Source organism: Brassica rapa, chromosome A09 (assembly GCF_000309985.2).
Source record: "Brassica rapa cultivar Chiifu-401-42 chromosome A09, CAAS_Brap_v3.01, whole genome shotgun sequence".
In the NCBI taxonomy this organism is placed as follows: Eukaryota; Viridiplantae; Streptophyta; class Magnoliopsida; order Brassicales; family Brassicaceae; genus Brassica; species Brassica rapa.
Genome location: NC_024803.2, coordinates 35,668,330 through 35,691,969, shown reverse-complemented (window position 1 = coordinate 35,691,969; position 23,640 = coordinate 35,668,330). Strand labels below are relative to the sequence as shown.

The window sequence follows — 23,640 nt, the reverse complement described above, 5'->3', positions numbered from 1 at the left end:
GGTAACACGACGATATCTAATGTAGCAGACAAAAACACGTGGCATTTTATTACTGGATTATTAAGATTGTCTTCAAAGTCATGGCCACGTCATCATTCTGAACTGATATCGACGTCAACGCCAAACTCGTAGAAAGAATAATTACAGTTTCCTTTTTTATCCACAGTATGACAGTACAATCTGAATGTTACAGTTTTCTATTTAAGAATCAAGAATTTGCAATAAAGGTATGAAAATTACTTTTTCAAAATAAGATAAATAGATAAAAATACACCTTTGAAGGCTAAGAACAAAAAGTATATAAAGTAGTTGAGTTGAGTTTATTCATTACGGATCACCAAATCAGACAGTTAATCTAACCCTTTAATACATTGATTAAATCTCATAAAATAATGAAGTTGCTCACCACCTAAATCATAGTATGAGCAGTGCCGCTCACTAACTCCAATAATCAATTATCATTACAAAAAGCTTTAGGCTTTTTCATAATATTTTTTTTCTTTTGGTCACATTTTGCATCAAGACGACACATTTCACAATAATCATTATGGTTTGTTTATAATAGAAGCAAACAACACTCATATATGATCAAACGAATTAGAAACAAAAGATAATTAAAAAAAAAACGAAATGAAATGAGCAAAACATGTTTTCATTCATTAAAGGCTGTGGTTTTGCTTACTCTGTCTGTTCAGGAACCGTGTTGTGCATGAATCTAAACTTTCTCCTCAAATGTTTCTCATCAGTGTTAGGGACTTGTTTCCGGTTTAGGCCACTGCCGACTGAAACATTACGTTTTAGCATCGGCTTAGCGAGATTGTCAAGCGGCTCGTGCTGGCTCACATGGCTCAAGAAGGAGCGTCGAGGAATGTTATCATCTTTCATGGACCGCTTTGCTTTAATAGCTTTCTGATCTTTCCATGACTCAATGTTCCACTGGCGAACCGCATCTTCTGCTTCAAGTTGCTTCACGTTAGCAATTTCCACCCGGTTTAACGCAGTTTCTAAGGCTTGTTGGCTTTGTTTAACTTCTTCATTAGCTTCCTCCAGCTTCCTCATGATCTCAATGGATATGTCTTCTTGCATTTGTTCTTTGAGTGTTAAAGGTGACCTTGGTGGCTCTGGGAAGCAAAACTCGTCTTGGTCTTTGGCACTGGATAGCATGGTCATTTCAGCAATCGCAAGTGCTTCCGCTGCTCTAGCTGCTTCCTCCATTTTTCTTGCAGCAACCAATCTCATTCTTGCGGTTTTAAGACATGTGCTGCTCTGCTTGTTATCATTGGTTTCAACAACCATCTTAACTTGTTCGCACTGCGGGTTCACGGATACATTCTTGGTAATGAATCTCTCTTCATCATCATGTTTTAACCTCAAACTGTTGAGCTCCTCAGCTAGAGACGCCACCCCAAGAAAATCTTTATGTTCCACCGTATTCATATTCAAAGATTCAACGTAGGATCGTATCATCGAAAGATCATCCATGGTTTTACCAAGATTCATATTGGCTTGCTTCAGTTCCATGAAGATCATATCTGGAGACCTCATGGGAGTACGATGGCAACGTTCATCATGGTTCATCTCTTTGATTTCTGAACGAAGATGTTCAGGGCTCTCCATGCATCTCATGGGTTGTTGCTGCTGCAGCTCCAGCTTCAAGTCTTTCACGATCTTTTTTGTTGATCCAAGAGCTTCTAGAAAATCTAGAGTTTCTAACTCTTTCATGATTAGATCCTTCTCAAGCTTTGCTGCTTTTTCTTCCATTTTATTTAGGTCATATTCTCCCACACCGTCCTGGAGAATCAACAAACAATCAAAAACATATTATAAACCATGTTCTCATGCTTCAGACACCAACGTAACTGTAATGTAGCATCTTACATAATTCTCATGCTAAATAAAATAAAAATGAGTATATAGTTTGCCAGGTTTAGAGAGCAACAACATCATATATGCACGTAAACATTGAAACTTTCAGACATGGCTTAAATAACATTTTAACCTAACCACAGACCAGAGCCGACAATTCAAGACGACTTTGAAACTGTCACACAATACATCAAAAGAGGAAAGGTCCGGATTTAGGTAAATGAAACATTGATCTATATGGCTCCTAAAATTTTAAAATAACTTAAATAAACAAAAGTTCCTAGATTTGTAAAAAAGTTTTATGAAAATCTCACTAATTGCCCTTAAATTGTTTATAGCCTCCAAAATTTTAGGCAGGCAATGAATTTATACATGAAACATATGAACATACTTAAACATACATTGCACAACAAGAGTTAAAAGAAATACAGAACTCACGTAATTGTCTTTGAGTTTGAATGGAACCCGAGAAGACCCACGACTACATAATCCGGTTACCTCCGACCCAGATACGATTCTCACATCCCGGATTATCGGTGTACCGGGAATGGCCTCCGCCGCAGGGTTCTTTTGAAGCCTCCTCTCAGCCATTCTCAGCCTCAAGAACAACAAAATGGTTTGTCAAAACTCAAAAGGTAAAGAAAATTTAAAGAGAAGCTCATCACAGTAATCATAGTTACTGCGCAGAAGGAGACATTATAAAGAAAAGAGCTCTTGAACTAGTGATTCGCTATCATTGTGTTTTCTCGTTAATGAGTCAAAACGACCAAGGCAGGATTAAAAGAAACGTAATGAGGATAATAAGGGTGTGTACGTGGCTTGTGTTGATTGGTTCTTTAGCTCTCATAATCAACGTATGCTGTCTCTCTTTGACTATACTTGACGTGAAACTTGGTGTTCTTGGGCCGTTGATTAAGGAAGCTAACTTGGGCCACTGATCACGGAAGTATCTAAAGGTATCGTGGCATGACCAACCTATGAAAACACGAATTTAGGTCGCCAATTCGTCATTTATAATCTTGTGTATAAGTTGACCAAAATTACTGTATATAAAATAAGAATATGAACTTTACAAGGTATATGATAGCACAAAATACAGTTACATATTTATTATTTTTGTAAGAAATTCTGGAGCTAAACTCATAATCTCTTTGGACCGAAGACAAGATCCCTTAACAAATATAGCACCTCTACTTTTAGAGCATCTCCAATGTAAAACTCTATTTTTTCCTCTAAAATGTAGTAAAAGTGAAAATGGAGTAAAATTACTCTAATCCTACTCCATTTCTCACTCCATAATGGAGTGATGACCAAACAAAAAATAGTTTACTCCATTTATGGAGTAATTTTCATTATGGAGTGAGATATGGAGTTGGGTTGGAGCATTCCTTACTCCATATTCACTTTTACTCCATTTTAGAGGAAAAAATGGAGTAGATATGGAGATGCCCTTAGAACATAAAACATTACTAGAAAAAGTAATAACTATCGGTACAGTTAGACCATGATTAACCCCAGTCTATTAACTGGAGTTCTTAACTTCGGCTAAGAGACGGTTCCTAGTTTTTCTTAGATTTTAACTAAGAAAAACTAAGAACCGTCTCTTAAATAAGAGATATAAGAGCTGTCTCTTAGCCGAAAAGTGTAAAAAAAACTAAAAGATGTCAAATCATGAATTAAGAACTCTGAATAAAAGACCGGAGTTAATCATACCCTTACATATTATGTGAACGTCTTTGTAACCCCGACCGCCATTGTGCGTGAGCTCCCATGTTTTTCTTTTGGTTCGTGAATTTCAGTTTTCGTCTGAAAGTTGATGCATTATTTTTTTTATAGAAAAAATATTTATTGTAATCATGTTAGACTCGGGTTTTACTATGAGTTTCTAACTTAAAACCAATTGGTGTTTACTAAATTGACTCTAATCCTTTATATATTACTTAATATCCCTTAGAATTTTCGATGTGGGATATATATCCCTAATACCCCTCCTTGAGATGATAGCTCTTATCGGCCAGAAATCTCAAACTTTAGGACATTTATACTCGGTCGAGCGAGTTTAATACAACCTTTATACCCGATCGGAAGGGTTAATTTTAATTTTAATTAGGAGTTTAGGGTATTTAGGATCTTGGCTCTGACACTATATTAGATTCATATTTTATTATGGGCTTCCAACTTAAAACCAATCGGTGATTAGTGGATTGACCCTAACCCTTTATATATTAGTTAATGTCCATTAGAATTCACGATGTGGGATATATATCCCTAATAAATCACTATATGATTTTTATATATTTTATCTTCATTCACAAGATACCGACATAATTTTAACTGATATATTTTAGATCAAACGTGATTAATTTTGAAAAAAATCTACATGTATGACAAAAGAACTGTACTTTTATGATATCTATGTAGTCATTTTTTTATAAACCATTTCATATATTATTGTAGATGTTACATATTGTTCTTACAATATAAACTGAGTGTAGGCTGATTTTCTGATAGAACAAAAGCTATGTTGTTTGTATTCAAATATATCATTAGATGATAACTCGCGCGCATGCGCAAAGTGAGTTTTTAATACTAATGTGTGTTCATTAGATGGTTTTAAAATTTTGTAAAACGACAATTTCGATCGACTGTAAAATAACGAATACAAATGTTGGTCTCTTAAATTTATCATCGTTGTTGAAAAGTTAACGTTTTATAGCTCATTTTAATTATTTTGAAGACTTCATATGCATAAAAAAAATTAAACTTTACGGCTGACACAAATCACAAAAATCAGATAGACAACATCGATTGTAAAACGCTGAAAGGGGATTAGGTTTCCTGCTTGTTTACTATTAACTCTCCATAAGTGATTTCATTTTATACTTTTATAAAATTGTGCTTTCGTTCTCGTTTCTTTTTCATTGATATGAATTTTGTTTCTTTTTTAACTTCTTCTATGAATTCAGTGAACTACATAAGTGTCAATTTAAAAAATGGACATATGTAAAAATGAGTTCCACTCTAGATACATATTAAGAATCAAATTTTTGAAGAAAATCACCGGTAAACTCTATTCACATGTTAGTGTTCAAATTAAATATATCAAGCTGTTATAGAATATAAGTGCGGACACGAAATATAAATATATGTCTAGTATATATTCACCAGTTCAGTCTAAAAATTATCTAATTCTAGAACAACAAAAAAAATTACTTATTTTATTAACCTACATTTTTGAAGTTTAATTACTTAAGAGTATACTGATAAAAGTATATATATATATATATAATATTTTACCATTCTAATATATGTAAACTATGTATAAAGTAAGAACTATTTGATTTATTAAATTATAAACAAGAAAACTTATAATAAATAGTTCAAATCTCTCATTCTTACAATTATAATAGCCAAAAACAAATATTAGACGAATGATCAAATGTCTTATTCTTCTAACAAACTCAAACGAGGTGATTGGAATCTTGTCATGGTATTTCATTAAAGGATTTTTAGGAATAAACATCAAGACTAAAATATTTAATCTGAATGAAATAATATATATATATATATAGTGCTTCCAATATTAAAAATCACTTCGATTTGAAAAAGTGTATTTCTGAGATTGTCAGAATCAAATAACATATTAGAAGCCACCTATTTAAAAAGTAATTTATATACATAAAAATATGTATATTAGAGTAATCACATAAATCCAAACCAATACCTTTTGGGAGGTGTATTCAATCTAAAATTTGAGTTGATTTGGTTTTAATGAAGTTTTAGATGATTTCACTGAATTGTAGAAATTAAAATGAATTTTGTTAAACCACCCCAGAATATCATCTAAAACCATGTGATTTGAGTTTTAAAATTTTTAACTAAAAAATTTCACCCAAACGCTCTAAAATCACTTGAAAACTCCACAATTTAAAATATTTTCAATAACACTGGATTTGAGAGTAGTTTATAAAATGTCAAGTTTAATAACATTAGATTTTAACTGAGATTTTAAAATTCATGTTTGAATAATAGTAGATTTGTCATTTTGTTGCAAATCACCTAAAACTCTCAATCGAATACACCCCTTTTTGTTTATTTACAATCATGTTTTTATTAAATAAATCAAAACAATCATTTTATTTACTTTATATGGTATATATTTAAAATTTATTTATATTGACATATATATATATATATATATATAAATTTTAATATAAATATTTATTATTGACACTTCCTACTTATATGATTTTATTAACATTTGTATATTTTCCGTAACAAAAATTTAAACCTTTAATCATAAATTTTTTAATGTGAGATTTATCAATAAAATTTTCAAAAGTAAAATATTTAGATCTCAATAGTTTTTCTATGAAAACTTTGAAATTAACATATTTTTATATTTTTATATAGTATATAATTTATTTTAAATGATATATACATATATATATATTATGTATATCTATTAATGAGACTTAATATTCATATGATTTATGATCATTTGTATCTTGTTTGAACAAAAAAATATTAAACCATTGATCACAAAATTCTCAATATGGAATTTTTACCATTTTTAGTAATTTATAATCGTTTTCAAAAATTCAAAATATAACATATATGAAAAAAACTAAATTTATGCATTAATATAAAATTTAATAAAAAAGAGAGAGGATACAAAAATTATTATCAAATATGTATTATTTATAATTATTAATTGTCATATACATTATATGTTAACTATATTAGGTAATTTCGTAGTTTTTATTTAAGGAAATAATTAAAAATATTTTTTTGTACACTTCTAATCAATTTGATAGTTAGTTTAATAAAAATTATAATATATATTTATATGAACCAACTTATTTTTCTAATGATTTTAAAAATACTTCTAGTGATGATATATGACTAGAAAAACATGTTGTAATGCTATAAGATTAATATATAGGAGTATCCGGGAGTTGACATGATATTCCCGTGGGATATTACGTTATGATTTAGAGAAAATGAGTGCGTGAAATAAATATGTGGAGCTTTCTCATATAGTTTTCTAACCAACTTTGTAGACATTTCATTATTAAAAAGAGAGTTTGTGGCCATATTTCTCCATCTAATTAAAGCATGCACAATCCGAGTAGGAGGAGAATGGACCACGTACAAATACGAGCAATACCTCCATTAAATTATATACGGTCTCAACCGTCTTCCTCTCCTTTCATCCAACGGTCTCAAGAATCAAGATCATCATCGCCACTTTATCATTAATCACCCTTCTCACGTTTCTATTTCTTTTTCCGCATATGTATGAAATTAGAACCGACAAACTATTTCTTAATCAAATAATGCTGGGACTTACCAGTTACCAACCACTCTACTGATACCCTAGTTTATAGTCTAGTTCATACTGTCATGTACTATATAATTGTGTACATATCTAAAACTTCAATGTCTAGTTGTCGATAGATTGTTCTCTCTACTTCAAGAGTTTAATTAACCCATTTACAACTTAAAAATAAACAAAAAATATTCAAGGTTAATAAACTTAAGCAAGTTAAGAGTGCTTCCCTCGTACACACTCATTAAGATAATCTTTCTATCCCCAAAATGTAAGATATGATAAATGGGTAATACTTTCAAATAACATTTTTTTTAAGTTTTTGTCACAAAAATAGTTTTCAATAAAGAAAATGACAAAATATATTTTTTTTTTTAATTTTGAAAACTTTCATCTTTATTTTTTATTTTTATTTTTAAATTTGAAATTTTTTTCTCAAAAACTCACCCCGTAACTCTAAATTTTAAGTCTAGATTAGTTAACCCTAGAGTATAAATGCATTTTTACTCTTTAATAAAATTTCTTTTGGTCATTTTTTTATTAATGGCTAATTTTGTGATAAAAAAACTTATAAATAGCTATCCTAAGGAATTTCTCAACGCGCAAATTTGTTATAAACTAGTTTTAAGATAAACTATGAATTACAAACATTTTTTTTAGCAGTCATAAAATGGTCTTTAGGACTTGGAGAGTTAAAAATACAAACTAATATTAAAATTTCATATACATTTATAAAACAGTTTAAAACGGAAACAAAATAATTTTCTTTAAAATCTAATGAAGGAACACAAAAAGTATATATATTTCGCGACTGATAGCTATGGTGGTTGATCACTACTATATCCGTGATAAAATATTTCAAGACATTGGTCGGTTGAGTAACAGAATATATATAAACTTTTCATATAATTGATGATATACACATTATCCGATAACTAATTTATCATCATATCCTAATTCAATAGTATGTAATGTAACCATATATCGTTTTGGGTATAAACATACCCCAACTTTTGGTCATAGTAGTTCCTTATTACGACAAACAAGGTTTTTAAACTTCGTTAGGTGTTAAGTCTTCATGTCTATAGGCTATAGCTTTAAACGTGGAGATTAGCTAGTCTAATCATTATTTCCTTAATAACAAGAACACCAGAAATAACGTCAAATGAGGGAAGAATATATATAAGGTAACATTTAATACTAAATACTAGGATAAGACCCGCGCCTTGCGCGGGATTAAGTTATTATTTTTATCATATTTTGGAAAATGAAACAATAGTTTGGCTTCATTTGGATTAATCCGGATATCGGATTGGTTTCGGTTCGGTTCGGTTTTTTTCGGTATTTGGTTAGTAAAATATAACTAATATTCTAAATCCATATTTACTTTGACTTTAGTTTTTCACATACTTTTGAAAGATTTCAACCGGACGACTAAATTGATCAGCCAATCTTGTTGCTTTAAATCATTAGTGTTTATATATATATATATATATTATTTAGTTTGAATATTCATTAAATAAAAATTCATATGCGTTATATTTTATGATCATTTGTAACTTATTATAACAAAAAAATAATCTATTGATCACAAAATTTTCAGAGTGGGAATATTCAAATTTCTAATAATATATAGACGTTTTGAAAAATTCAAATATAACATATAAGAAAAAATATAAATGTTTTTATTATATATTTAATGTGATTTTTTAATATCTTTCAATAATATAAAATTAAAAAAAAGAACTAAGATACCAAAATTGTTATCAAATATTTATTATTCATAATAATTAATTTTCATATATACGTTAATCATATTAGGTAATTTCGTAGCTTCTAATTAAGGAAAGTGCAAAAAAAAATTTGGTAGATTATTTATCAATTCGATAGTTAGTTTAATAAAAAATATAATGTAAGTCAAGATGGACCAACCTATTTTTCTAAGAATAGTATATTTTATATAGTCATTTATTAAATGAGAATTTATAATCATACAGTTCTATGATCATTCATATCATTTTATAACTGAATATTTAAATCATCGATAACAAAATTTTCAATGTGAAATCTTTAATAAGTTTATAATTTATAAATGTTTTTGAAAATTCATTGAAAGTTTTAATATTAAAATATTTATGTAATCTTATGGTATATATATAATCTATATATATATATATATAAATATATATGTTTTATTATTAAATGATATTTTTTACTCATATGGTTTTAAAATAATGTGTATCTTCTTATAATATTAAATAAAAATTCATATTAATACAATTTTATGATCATTTGTAACTTATTATGACAAAAAAAATAATCTATTGATCACAAAATTTTCAGAGTGGGGATCTTCAAATTTCTAATAATTTATAGACGTTTTGAAAAATTCAAAATATAACATATAAAAAAAATTATAAATGTTTTTATTATATATTTAATGTGATTTTTAAATATATTTTAATAATATAAAATTAAAAAAAGAACTAAGATACAAAAATTGTTATCAAATATTTATTATTCATTATAATTAATTTTCACATATACGTTAATCATATTAGGTAATTTCGTAGCTTTTATTTAAGGAAAGTGCAAAACATTTTTTGGTACGTTATTTATCAATTCGATAGTTAGTTTAATAAAAAGTGTAATATAAGTTAAGATGGACCAACCTATTTTTCTAGGAATAGTATATTTTGTATAGTTATTTATTAAATAAGAATTTATAATCATACGGTTCTATGATCGTTCATATCGTTTTATAACAAAATATTTAAATCATCGATAACAAAATTTTCAATCTGAAATCTTTAATAAGTTTATAATTTATAAATGTTCTTGAAAATTCATTGAAAGTTTTAATATTAAAATATTTATGTAATCTTATGGTATATAGTGTTTAATATATATATATATATATATATATATATATATATATATATATATATATATATATATATTTATTTATTTTATTATTAAATGATATTTTTTACTCATATGGTTTTAAAATCATGTGTATCTTCTTATAATAAAAATGTTAAACCATTGATCATTAATTTTTAACATAATAATTTTAATAGTTTTAGTCATTTATTGTCGTTTTTAAAAATTCAAAATATAACATATACGAAAAAATCTAAATTTTATTTTTATAGCTAATTTGATTGTTTAATTTATTTTAATAATATAAAATTAAACAAAAAATGATGGAGGAGATATACATTGTTATCAAATCTTTATTATTAAACTCATTAATTGTCATATATATATTAGTCATTTATGGTAATTCCGTAGGTTTTATTTAAGGAAAGAAAATATCATATCATATCATTATATCATATAGTTTGACCAACTTATGTATCTAACAACATATAAAAATCGAATGTGGACCTACTTATTTTTCAATTGAATGTAATTGACTACCTAATTGAGTGCCACCTATGCATTGGGGCCTCTTTTAATTAATACAAAATTGAGGTTACATCTTTTCAAATGTTCCTCAATTAATATATAAGGGATGCAATGCATATAAAACTCTAAGTTAATGGGGAAGCATTAAGTAATGCTACACCCAACAGTATGATAGCCACCTTTCATTTATTATCTAACCATTTCTTTCCCTATGTGTTATTTCGAGATATCGTTTCTTATACATGTAATATGCTCATCCATATGAATTCTTCCCTATAGAAAAATCCAAAATGTGGAAGTACTTACAGGAAATCCAGGTTTCAAGTCCCGGAGAGAGCGGTTTATTAACCAATTATGCAGACTACAAAGGAAAGGCTTGCAAGAGATCTTCAACATGGTGCAAGTAAATCTGGTCAGGCGTGGATCTTCATAGGACGGCTCAGGTGCTGTAGTTAGGCGTAGGTCTTCATAAGGCAGGTAGTATTGTCGGTTGTCGAATCGTCTATGTAATATTTCCTATATCATAATTGTAAGATCATAATAAATCAGCGTTAAAAAAAAAAAAAAAAATCCAAAATAATTTAATAGCAACAAAATCAAACCATGATAAATATCCACACTTACAACCATGCAAAGAAGACTATTCTACAAGGTGCTCCTCTCCCTTTACTTTTGTGTTAGTGTGACAACCTTTGAATCTGGCACTTCTTGTTTCCATTATCGTACTTAAACTCCGACAAGAACCCGACTCAAAGACATAAGAGATCACAACACAAACAGAGAGTTTGTTTAAAGATGTCGGAAAGAGTGAGAGATGACATGGAGTACTCTGCAGTCTATGAGGATCAAGAAGATGAAGAAGATAGAGCCTCCTACTATGGCGGGGCCTCTATACCATTCACGTGGGAGTCAAGGCCAGGCACACCAAAACACAATCACTTTCCCGATTGCTCTTTTTCTCAGCCTCTCACGCCGCCTCCGTCGTATTACTCATCCGAGATTTTGTCGACGCCAAAGAGACAGACGTCACAGACCAAGGTGAGAACAAAACTAACTAGAATCCTGTCGATGTCTCTGTTTCATGATCTCAGGAAGAGCAGCAACAGTAGCAAGAAGACGACCAACTATGTCTCTTCAGGGCCATCGTATTCGTGGTCGTCTACGTCTACATCTTCTTCATCTTCCCTTTCCTCCTCGCCGCCACATTCTTGGAGAAAACCACTCAGTCACGGTAACAAATCACAGGTTATGTTCGCTAGCCACAAACAGCACGAGCTTGCGTCGTCGCCGACCTCGACTCTGTGTTACTCCAATGGTGGAAGAAAAGGGTTTACTTCTTCAATGGGGAGTATGAAGAGAGCTCTGTTCTCTGGTCCTAGACATGGATCCGGCGACGTGAACAAAGCTTGAGTATGTGAATCTGTTGTGTTCTTGATTACGTCCTATGAACTGCTTTGCCTCTTTGAACAGAAAAAGTGTTATAATGCTTTGATGTATGAATGTATTATGATGTATATATATATATATCTATAAAGCTTGTGTTGTAAAGTGTAAACTGGCATTTTTCATTGCATAACCAATAAAGTTCTCCCAGTACAACCAAGTCAAAGATTATAAACTGATATTGGCATGTCATCTGTATTAAGAGATAGATCAGTGATACTTTCATGTGAGAAGAAGCCTTAGCTATACAGTGATATGAACGAACGAACGAACGTGTTAAGGTGTGTCATGGATATCCTTAAGATAGTTTATCACTTAGTCTAAGTCGCTATCAGATACCTCTTCTTCTGCAAGCTCAAATGCATCGATCTCTGCAAAGTAAGCTCTCTGCTTCTCGATGTAATCCTGAGAAACTCCGTTAGCCAAATCATCTTCCTCATGCTTTGTTGTTCGCTGCCTCTGTAAGGTAACCATAGATGCAGAAATTAGAAACTGGAGAACACTTAGAAGGCCCCTCAAAGGGATACAAGCTATATCTCATTAAACAGAGTAACCTAATGAGAATATACTAAGTCCACTTTTTAAATAAAGAGAAGAATATAAACGCAATAGAAATACTAGACATCCATCTTCCAACTATGTGTAACCCCGGTTATAGGAATGATTACATAACAATGTTGAAACATAAGATGCAGTAATATACATTTTGCTCGAGGCAAAACAAAACGATAGACAAAACAATTACTATTTTTTCCACACAGAGAGAGATGTGAGCAACACAGAAACTATAACACTTGTGATAAGTTTAGCTAGAGCTTTCCTTAACTCACCTTTATGGGAGCCAGTTTCGAGGGCTTGACTGTGTTTTCATTTGCTTGACGTCTTTTCTTCCTGTGAATACACATTTCAAAAAGACTCACTTAAACAACAACATCTCAGATTTTAACAGGCCACACAATGCTAAACAAGTTTGATGGGTTCAACACTAACTAGAGAGCATATACTATGTTCTACCCTGATTCTACATACCATTAGTCATACAATCATATATACACTGAAAGAGTTTCATACCCAGCAGGGCTTGATATCAAGTCAAGACGAAGATTAGCAGCCACTGCGTGGTTACTCCTTTTTCTCCCAGAAGAAGCCTTCCTTCTAGACGTGTAAACAGAGTAAGGCTCAGCAACCTCCTTCTCACCACCAACGCCTAAAGCATAAGCAACCTCTTAAACATCATCTTAATATAATAAAGACACAGAACAAATTCAAATTCAATTGAAAACCCTAACAAATTTTCAAATCCACTCCAATTAGATCGAAATCGAAACGCTACACTACAACCCATAGCAGGTGAAACAACTCACCCTCGCCGGAGCGCGAGTTTTGGCGACGAGGAGGCGTGGTCGCCGGGAAACTCAGATCGGCACACACACGGCGAGTCACGGGCCTTCCGCGCGTGGGAGCAGCCTCTGATTTCTCAACAACTTTGGGTTTCGAAGGACGAGAAGACGCGGTCGCCGGGAAACACAGATCGGCGGATACACGGCGAGTCACGGCCCTTAAGCTCGTGGAAGCGGTTTCGGGACCATCTTTTGAGCTATTGACGTCGTCGTTGTTGTTTCTCTCCTTGAGGGAGGTTTGATCGACTAACTGTTGGGCCTAATTATTAAGCTTATTAGCTCAAATAATGAAAGGCAAATGTGAAAAGGAAATGGGCTTACGAGCTCTTTGAAAAAAGCCATGTTGGCATTAATGAAAGGAAAGAAGAAAGTCCCACATCGTTTAAAACTTGAGAAGCTGTGATGTATATATATGGTATCACACTCTCCTTGGATTAAACGGCTCAGAGGAAGAGAGAGCTCCCCACGCGCGCGCCGCCGCCGCCGTCCGGCCGGCTCGGCTCGGCTCGGCTCGGCTCGGCGTGGGCGTGGGCGTGGGCTTGGGCTTGGGCTTGGGCTTGGGCTTGGGCTTGGGTGGAGGGCCTTTGGCCCGATAAGAATTATTCTTTTTGGACCAAGTTAAGCTCAACGCTTTGCCATTTTATTTCTAAAAAACAGCATGACATTTGTGTATAAACGACATGTAGTTCGTTTAAAAACAACACGAAGTTTATCTGTTCGAAATGGATCAGAACGAGTCAACAAGAGAGAAACTTGCGGAGAAAGCTGCTCAACGTTCCACTCCGAGATCTTTGCGAGATTTTCGGAAAAACGTTCGCAACAGTTTCGAAAACCCGCTCCTAGTCTTCTCTTTAAATACGGACTCTCCTCTTCTCATTTTCTTCAACCTTTTCTAAATCGAAATCCAACAGCAAAATTCCCTCTGCGTAAGTCTATTATTGCGAGAGTGTTTCGTAGAATTTTTTGTTCGATAGGGCGATCACGGGTGAGGCGTGAGTCGTCTGCCATGGTTGTATCCTGGGACTCTATATTCGTACAGTCCCGTCTCACTAACGGAGCGAATATTTTGAGTTAAGGAAAGAGATCATATCTCGCCTCCATGTCTCGTTGCGAATACGGTTTCTTATCGTTCTCGTATTCGTTTATATATTCGTCTATTTCCTTAACTTCGCTTTTATTATATCGTTTACATCAGTCCGGTTTACCGGCGATAACAATCTTAACTCAAAATAGCTTTATTTCTAAAGCTCGAATCGGGTTGAAAAACGATTTATATAAACGGGTTTTGGAACCGTGTTTGCGATTTGCTTTCTAGCACTTCCGCGAAACGTTTTATTATTAATCTCATAACGATGTTTGCGATTTGCTATACGCTTATCCGCGAAACGTTTCTGTGTTATTCTGAAAACGTGTTTGCGATTTGCTTTATAGCACTTCCGCGAAACGTTTCTGTTTTATTTCCGAGTTTGTGAAACATTCTAAGTCTATAAAAATGATTTCTGCGAACGCTTTTTAAGGGAGTTTGCAAAACGTTTTTTCAAGACTTATATCGATATGATTTGGTTCAAACACCAAAAATGAACATCGATTTTAGACTATTATTTTATTTAAAATAATATGTTAAATATTGAATGGAGTACTAATCCGTTTTCATGTTTTCTCTACAGGAAAATGACAAACGATAATGACACTCCCACTCCCATGGACACCTCGGATGTCATTCAGACTCCACTCAACGCTGCAGCAACTGGCGTGACAACCGCTGGAAACATCACAGCGTCAACCACTGCAGCAACAACGAGCACTTTCCTCCCTGCGGGGAATGCTGCTGATGAAACCACTCGCCGTACCCTATTCGGTGCTGGTCTTTATCAGACGGGTTCCATTTCAGCAACTGCAAGTGGTCCGGTGGCAGTTCAAACTCCTCCGACTGTCCCTAGTGTGTTCACTCAAGGACTGATGCCAAACCAGTTTGATGGCAAAGGTTTCAAAACGTGGCAGAAGAAGATGTTGTTCTTCCTGGCAACGATGAAGCTGGAGAAGTTCCTCCAGGAGGACAAGCCCCTTATGCCCTACGGGATTGATGATGTTCACAGCCTCGCAACTGTTGACATATGGGTGCATTCCGACTTCATCTGCAAAGGCTACATCTTGGGTCGCCTCATTGACCCATTGTACCGTGTCTACTGTGAGATTCCCACGGCGAAAGAGCTATGGAGATCACTAGACAAGAAGTACAGAGGTGAGGACGCTGGCTGCCAGAAGTATGTGGTCTCAAAATTTCACGACTTCAAAATGGTGGATTCAAAACCCATCATGGATCAGGTGGAAGCGCTTCAGCTCATTTGCCATGAAATCGCTGCTGAAGGAATGTCCATCTGCGAGACATTCACAACTCTCAGCTTCATTGAAAAGCTTCCTCCAAGCTATGCGGATTTCAAGAACTACTTGAAGCACAAGAAGAAGAAGATGGGGCTCGAGGAGCTCATCACGAGGCTTCAGATGGAATCCAGAAACCGAACTGCTGCAAAGGTCGGTACAAAGGAGCACAGTGTCAACATGGCTGAGCACAAAGGAAAAGGAAAGGCACACGCCTATTCTCCTGCCAAGCCTTCCAAAACTGCTGCAGCCTTGAAGGCTTCTGGAAAAAACTTCAAGAACAAAGGTATTGAGATCAATGCGAATGTGGAGAAGTTCAAGGGGAAATGTCACTACTGCCACAAAGTGGGGCATAAGACTGTTGAGTGTCGAAAAAAGATCAAGGATGAGAAAGATCAGGCAAATCTCACTGAGGAGGATCTCGTTGCTGTGGTGACTGAAGCCAACATGGTTGAAAGCAACAACCCCAAGGAATGGTGGTATGACACTGGTGCAACCACCCACATTTGCACCGATAGGGCGATGTTCAGCACCTATCAGAAAAGCAAGACTGAGGAGAAGCTCAAGATGGGAAATACTGCAGTCTCCAAGATTGAAGGACGCGGCAATGTGATCTTGAAGATGACATCGGACGTGAGGTCACTCTTACAAATGTGAAGCATGTGCCTGACATGAGGAAGAATCTGGTCTCGGGAACCTTGCTCAGCAAGAATGGATTCGCCACAAGTTTTGAGGCGGATAAACTCGTGATTAGGAAGAATGGGATGTATTTGGGAAGGGGTTATGTTAAGGGTGGACTTGTCAAGTTGAATGTAATGACAGTCACTCCAAAAGTTGTAGCTCCAAAAGTTTCAATGAATAAGAATGAGCCAGTTGCTTATTTGGTTGAGTCTTTTGAATATGGCATGAAAGATTAGGCCATGTAAACTACAAATCTATACAAAGATTAATGAATTTAAATCTAATTCCTAAATGCAAAACAAGTAAACAAAAATGTGAAGTATGCGTACAGGCTAAGCTCACAAAAACGCCATCACCTCGTGTTGAAAGAACTAATAAACCTCTAGATTTAATTCACACCGATTTATGTGATTTAAAATATTTACAAACTAGAGGTGGTAAAAAGTACTTTGTGACCTTCATAGATGACTGCACAAAATATTGTTATGTTTATTTATTACATAGCAAAGATGAAACCTTAGAAAAATTTAAAGAATTTAAACTCGAGGTCGAAAATCAGCTTAAAACAACTATTAAAGTAGTTAGAAGCGACAGAGGAGGCGAGTATGATGGTCCGTTCAATGCATTCTGTAAAGAACATGGAATAATCCATCAAACTACAGCTCCTTACTCACCAGAATCTAATGGAGTTGCTGAACGCAAAAATCGAACTCTAAAAGAGATGATGAATGCTATGTTGCAGGAATCTGGGTTACCCCAGAACATGTGGGGGGAAGCGTTGCTTACCACTAATTATATCCTCAACAAGATTCCACACAAAGTAACGGCAAAACTCCATATGAATTATGGAAAGGTAATTTACCTTCGTATAAATACCTCAAAGTGTGGGGGTGCCTGGCAAAAGTTGCGGTACCACCACCAAAGAAGGTCACTATTGGACCTAAAACAGTGGATTGCATCTTCATCGGATATGCACATAACAGTAATGCTTATCGTTTTCTGGTACATAAATCTGAAATATCAGATATTCATGAAAATACAGTCATGGAATCAAGAAATGCATCTTTCTTCGAAAATATTTTTCCATATAGGGAAAAACAAGGTTCAAAACGAACTCGAGAAGAAAGAGACAATGACAAGAACTCAGAAACTGAGACAAACGTCGAGATTTCTATAAATGATATTTCAGAAAATGAAGAAAAAGATGAACCTCGAAGAAGCAAAAGAGCTCGAAAGGAAAAATCTTTTGGAGAAGATTTCCTAATGGCATTTTTAGTAGAAAATGCTCCAAAAACTTTGGCAGAAGCCATGGCTTCACCAGAAGCTCCATTTTGGAACGAAGCTGTCAGGAGTGAATTAGATTCGATTATGCAAAATTATACGTATTACATAACGGATTTACCACCTGGCTGCAAAGCATTAGGGAATAAATGGATAATGACACGCAAACCTGGTGGAAAATACAAGTCTAGGCTTGTAGTTCAAGGATTCCGACAAAAAGAAGGCCTTGACTATTTTGATACATATTCTCCAGTGACGAGAATAACATCAATAAGACTGATGATAGCAATCGCAGCCTTAAGAGACTTAGAAATCCATCAAATGGATGTAAAAACTGCTTTTCTAAATGGTGATTTAGAAGAGGAAATTTACATGAAACAACCTGAAGGTTTTGTCATTCCCGGACAGGAAGACAAAGTATGTCGACTTGTAAAGTCACTTTATGGGCTTAAACAAGCTCCTAAACAATGGCACGAAAAATTTGACAATACAATGATGTCAAATGGTTTCAAAATAAATGAATGTGACAAATGCATATACTACAAAACTACCAAAAATGCGTATGTTTTACTATGCCTATATGTAGATGATATGCTCATTATTGGAAGCAATAAAGACATTATCAATCAAACAAAGAACATGCTCAAAGGGACATTTGAGATGAAAGACTTGGGATTAGTAGATGTAATTCTCGGGGTTAAAGTCAAAAGAAATTCAAACGGAATTATCTTAACCCAATCTCATTATGCTCAAACAATATTAGAGAGATTTAAAAATTACTCTAATAGTACGGCAAAAACTCCGTTAGATCCCCAAATGCACTTGACAAAGAATTCAGGTGAAGCGGTTTCACAAAACGAGTATGCACGTGTAATTGGAAGTCTCATGTACTTGACAAATTGTACTAGACCAGATCTGGCGCATGCAGTAAACGTACTTAGTCGATATACAAGTAATCCAGGTCATACACACTGGAAAGCTATAACGAGGGTACTCAATTACTTGCGCTACACCAAAGATTTTGGGCTTCACTATGGTAAAGAACCAGCAGTTTTAGAAGGATACAGTGATGCTAACTGGATATCAGATTCTAAAAACTCAAAATCCACAAGTGGATATGTATTTACACTAGGAGGAGCAGCAATATCATGGAAATCTACCAAACAAACAGTGTTAGCCAGATCAACCATGGAATCTGAGTTCATAGCCTTAGACAAAGCAGCAGAAGAAGCTGAATGGCTTAGAAATTTTTTGGAAGATATCCCTATGTGGGAGAAACCTGTGCCAGCTATACGCATACATTGTGATAGTCAATCAGCAATAGCTCGGGCTCAGAATAATCTCTACAATGGTAAATCTCGTCACATCAGAAGACGACATAAAACCATTAGACAACTTATCTCAACTGGTGTAATCACAATAGACTACATCAAATCGGCTGACAACCTAGCGGATCCATTTACTAAAGGTTTGCCACGAGATGTTGTTGCTAAATCATCAAAAGGAATGGGTTTAAAGCCTATAACGAATGAGGATGCTTGACTGCAACCCTACCTATCATGACTGGAGATCCCAAGACGTAGGTTCAAAGGGAAAACAAAATCAAACAGAATCTAACCAAAGCACTTGAGACAAAGTAGTCTCTTCCCAGCTCCTAAGATGATAAAAGTGCTAACGAATGTGTGAAGGATAAGCATAAGCTTTTAATGATTCCATAGCTTCTAAGCGGAGTATTACTCAATACTTTTCATGGTCAATCACCTAATGAGTGTGAAATGGGGCCGTTTCTAGGAGAATGAATGCAAGGCTATATTCTCTAAGTTCACTCATGAAAACCAGGAATAGTTCAGGGCCACAATGAACACAATAGAGAACTAAGTTCTACGAGAAAATGAAGCTGCGTTATGCCTGTTGTCTCGGTCTACATAAAACACCGGTTGGTTCAAGACATCATGTTCACCTTCTGGTAAAGTAAACCCGACAGATATTAACTATGAGTGGTTCAAGGCTTAAAAATGCCACCAACTCAAACACAGTGAATTTTTTGCAAACACTCTCGATAAGTCTGTCTAGTCTAGTCAGGATTAGAATAAGTATAGTTTTTTAGAGTCTATCGAGTCTGCATCTAGTCTGCATATGTTTAGAGTCATTTCTATTCATGTGGGGGATTGTTGGGCCTAATTATTAAGCTTATTAGCTCAAATAATGAAAGGCAAATGTGAAAAGGAAATGGGCTTACGAGCTCTTTGAAAAAAGCCATGTTGGCATTAATGAAAGGAAAGAAGAAAGTCCCACATCGTTTAAAACTTGAGAAGCTGTGATGTATATATATGGTATCACACTCTCCTTGGATTAAACGGCTCAGAGGAAGAGAGAGCTCCCCACGCGCGCGCCGCCGCCGCCGTCCGGCCGGCTCGGCTCGGCTCGGCTCGGCGTGGGCGTGGGCGTGGGCTTGGGCTTGGGCTTGGGCTTGGGTGGAGGGCCTTTGGCCCGATAAGAATTATTCTTTTTGGACCAAGTTAAGCTCAACGCTTTGCCATTTTATTTCTAAAAAACAGCATGACATTTGTGTATAAACGACATGTAGTTCGTTTAAAAACAACACGAAGTTTATCTGTTCGAAATGGATCAGAACGAGTCAACAAGAGAGAAACTTGCGGAGAAAGCTGCTCAACGTTCCACTCCGAGATCTTTGCGAGATTTTCGGAAAAACGTTCGCAACAGTTTCGAAAACCCGCTCCTAGTCTTCTCTTTAAATACGGACTCTCCTCTTCTCATTTTCTTCAACCTTTTCTAAATCGAAATCCAACAGCAAAATTCCCTCTGCGTAAGTCTATTATTGCGAGAGTGTTTCGTAGAATTTTTTGTTCGATAGGGCGATCACGGGTGAGGCGTGAGTCGTCTGCCATGGTTGTATCCTGGGACTCTATATTCGTACAGTCCCGTCTCACTAACGGAGCGAATATTTTGAGTTAAGGAAAGAGATCATATCTCGCCTCCATGTCTCGTTGCGAATACGGTTTCTTATCGTTCTCGTATTCGTTTATATATTCGTCTATTTCCTTAACTTCGCTTTTATTATATCGTTTACATCAGTCCGGTTTACCGGCGATAACACTAACCTCTTGAGAGAAGAAGTGAGGCTCGGGTTCGCGAATTTGACGACGGAGGAGGAAGAAGATGACTGTTGGTTGGTGGTTCTGGAGATGGTGTTGGTGCAGTCTCCGAGGGGTTTACGGTGTAGTCTTCTTGCGATTGGGCGGTGAGGTTCCATGTTTCTCCGGTGAGTCGGAATCTGAGGGTTTTGGGGGAGGAGATTGGCGGGAAGGTATTTTTGGGAAGGAGAAGAGTTCTGAGGAAGTCTTGTTGAGAGCTGTGGAGGAAAGGGGATTTAATGGGCCCGATTTGGTATATTATTAGTGGGCCTAGTTCATTAAAAATCAAAATATCAATAGCTATTGTAGTATGTATCCCAAAAAAGGGTGTTTTTCAGTTACATTAATAATTTGATATTATAGAAAACATTTTTATTTTCTTCTGAGATTAAGTGATTTATTAATTAAACAGCTTAACATTTATGAGGGGTTAGTGAGAGTAAAATTTATGTTGAGTTGGTTGATTATAAGAATCAAGATATAGTAGTATAATGATTTTAAGAATTTAGAGTAGTCGTGTAATGATTTTAAGAATTTAGAGCTTATATGCAATATTTTTTTAAAAAAATATTTTGAATAAAATTTTCTACAATTCAAGTTCTAATAATATTAGATTTGACAGAATTATAGAATCATTAAGAACCAATTTTTTTTGGATAACAAAAGATTTTGTAAACGATTAAACAATCATAAAACCAAAAACACTACTCCCTTTGTTTCTTAATGTTACATATTCTAGTTTTTTAACACATTTTAATAAAACACATTAAATTTGCATAATTTTTTGTGTTTATCTTTGTTCCATAATTTTAAGCCAATAAAAATTCAGTAAGTGCAATTAAATTTTTTGAAATTTACAATTAGTTAATAAAACATGTATTGAAAATGTAAACAATAAATCTTTTTAAAACAAATTATTTTTCTAGAATATGTAATATTAAGGAATAGAGGGAGTAAATTTTAGTAAGAATGTTAGAATCTATTAATTAATCAATAACACTAGAATTTAAAATTTTTAACAATTATTAGAAATTCACATCTCACTAACATCCCTTAGGACGAAAATAATAATAATTATGAACTATTCATAACAGTTAGTTTTATATGTACCATTTAACGATAGATAGTTTTATTTATATCATACTTCTGATATACAAATTTTTTTATTTTTGAAATATGGAATCAGAATAAGTGCTTCATTATTTACCACAAGATAAGATATGAGCCCGTTGCGTTGCAACGGTTTTGTTTGATGTTTTAATTTAATAAAAACCATAAAATAAAAAAATTATTTTACTATAGTATTATGATTGTTTTTTGCATATGTTGTTTGAGATTTATTTTATAACTAAAACTCATTTTTATACATAAGTTCAAATTAATATTTATTTTTTATAGTAATGGTGCATAGATGAGTCATAAACGTTTAAACTGAACACAACCCGAAATAAGAAATTGAATGAAGATTAAAAAGAAATAAAATCCAAATACACCAATCGAGTCAATGACAACATTACACATGTTCTTATGTACTAATTTAATATTTTATTAAATAAAATTTTAAAATTTAATTTTGTTAGGACTTTTTAAAAAAAGAAAACATTCTATTTTATAAATCTACTTTTCATTTACGTTAAAAAAAATAATAATTCTCTTTTACAATTTTGTTTAAGATTTTAGAAAAAGAAAATTATTGTCATATAACATATTACAATTATCTTCTCTTTAGAACTTTAGAAACAAATAAAAGAAAATTACTCTCATATAACATATTACAATTATCTTTTCTTTAGAATTTTAGAAAAAAATAAATTTCTATCAAATAATTATTTATAGTTACTAATGAATAATTTTAAAATTAATATTTTTAAAATTCGTAACAATATTAATTTTACAACGATCAAATATTTGTTTTACAGTTTTTCATGATTTCAGAAAACAAAATTAATATTACATAATCTTTTACAATTATATTTTGTTTAGGATTTAGAAAAATAAAAAATTTATCAAATAATTATTTCCAGTTAATATTAACTATTTTTAAAAGTTGTGATTTTCAAAATCGATTTTTCAATATCACTTATATTTTTATAATTTTTCTTGTTAAATAAAACTACTATTAAATAAAATTTTACAATTCTCTCTTGGTCAGGATTTAAAAAAAAAATCTTAATTGGTAAAGAATAGAAAATAAATTTTTTTTTTAGAAATCTCTTTTATTTAGAGGTTTAGGAAAACAAGAAGTTATTTTCACATAATGACAGTTTTTATTGACACATTCACAAACTATTTTTTTAATTGAATCATGAAATATTTGAAGTTAGTTTTGATTTATATTTTTAACATAAAATATTAAAAAGTAAAGTTATTTAGTTATAAAAAAATAAGATTATTTTTACATTTTTTTATTTTATTTAGACTTTTAAAAAGGAAATTAATTATTTTATAATTAGCTTTTCTTTTATATTTTTATACAACTATTTTATTTTTAATTGAAAAAATATTTTTAATTATTTATATATTTTTTCTTATACATACAACACATATTAATCATATTCACACATACTCAAATAACAACGTTAAAATTAAAAGTTATGTTAGCATCATAAGATGTAATAATGATAATAAAAAGTTGAGTTGTATTAAGAAATTAAAAGAAAATACTCAGATAATACTTTTCATATAAATACTA

General features: G+C 33.0%; 3 protein-coding genes across 3 annotated transcripts; 1 reads left to right on the top strand and 2 right to left on the bottom strand.

The window, feature by feature from the left end:
* Positions 1-439: 439 nt before the first annotated feature.
* On the bottom strand, positions 440-2,647 carry LOC103841536 (WEB family protein At3g56270). The gene is made up of 2 exons (XM_009118077.3): positions 2,305-2,647; positions 440-1,791 (listed from the first exon to the last, which is right to left on the bottom strand). Exons 1-2 carry the CDS (start codon positions 2,455-2,457, stop codon positions 679-681), a joined length of 1,266 nt encoding a protein of 421 aa, XP_009116325.1. The 5' UTR covers positions 2,458-2,647; the 3' UTR covers positions 440-678.
* An 8,449-nt stretch (positions 2,648-11,096) lies between these two features.
* Positions 11,097-12,212, top strand: LOC103841534. Its single transcript, XM_009118075.3, has one exon. The coding sequence runs from the start codon at positions 11,405-11,407 to the stop codon at positions 12,017-12,019; it is 615 nt and encodes a 204-aa protein (XP_009116323.1). The 5' UTR covers positions 11,097-11,404; the 3' UTR covers positions 12,020-12,212.
* LOC103841535 lies at positions 12,154-22,859 on the bottom strand. The gene is made up of 5 exons (XM_009118076.3): positions 20,915-22,859; positions 13,417-13,702; positions 13,124-13,259; positions 12,883-12,943; positions 12,154-12,511 (listed from the first exon to the last, which is right to left on the bottom strand). The coding sequence occupies exons 1-5, from the start codon at positions 21,065-21,067 to the stop codon at positions 12,368-12,370; spliced, it is 780 nt and encodes a 259-aa protein (XP_009116324.1). The 5' UTR covers positions 21,068-22,859; the 3' UTR covers positions 12,154-12,367.
* Between the last annotated feature and the right edge of the window lie 781 nt (positions 22,860-23,640).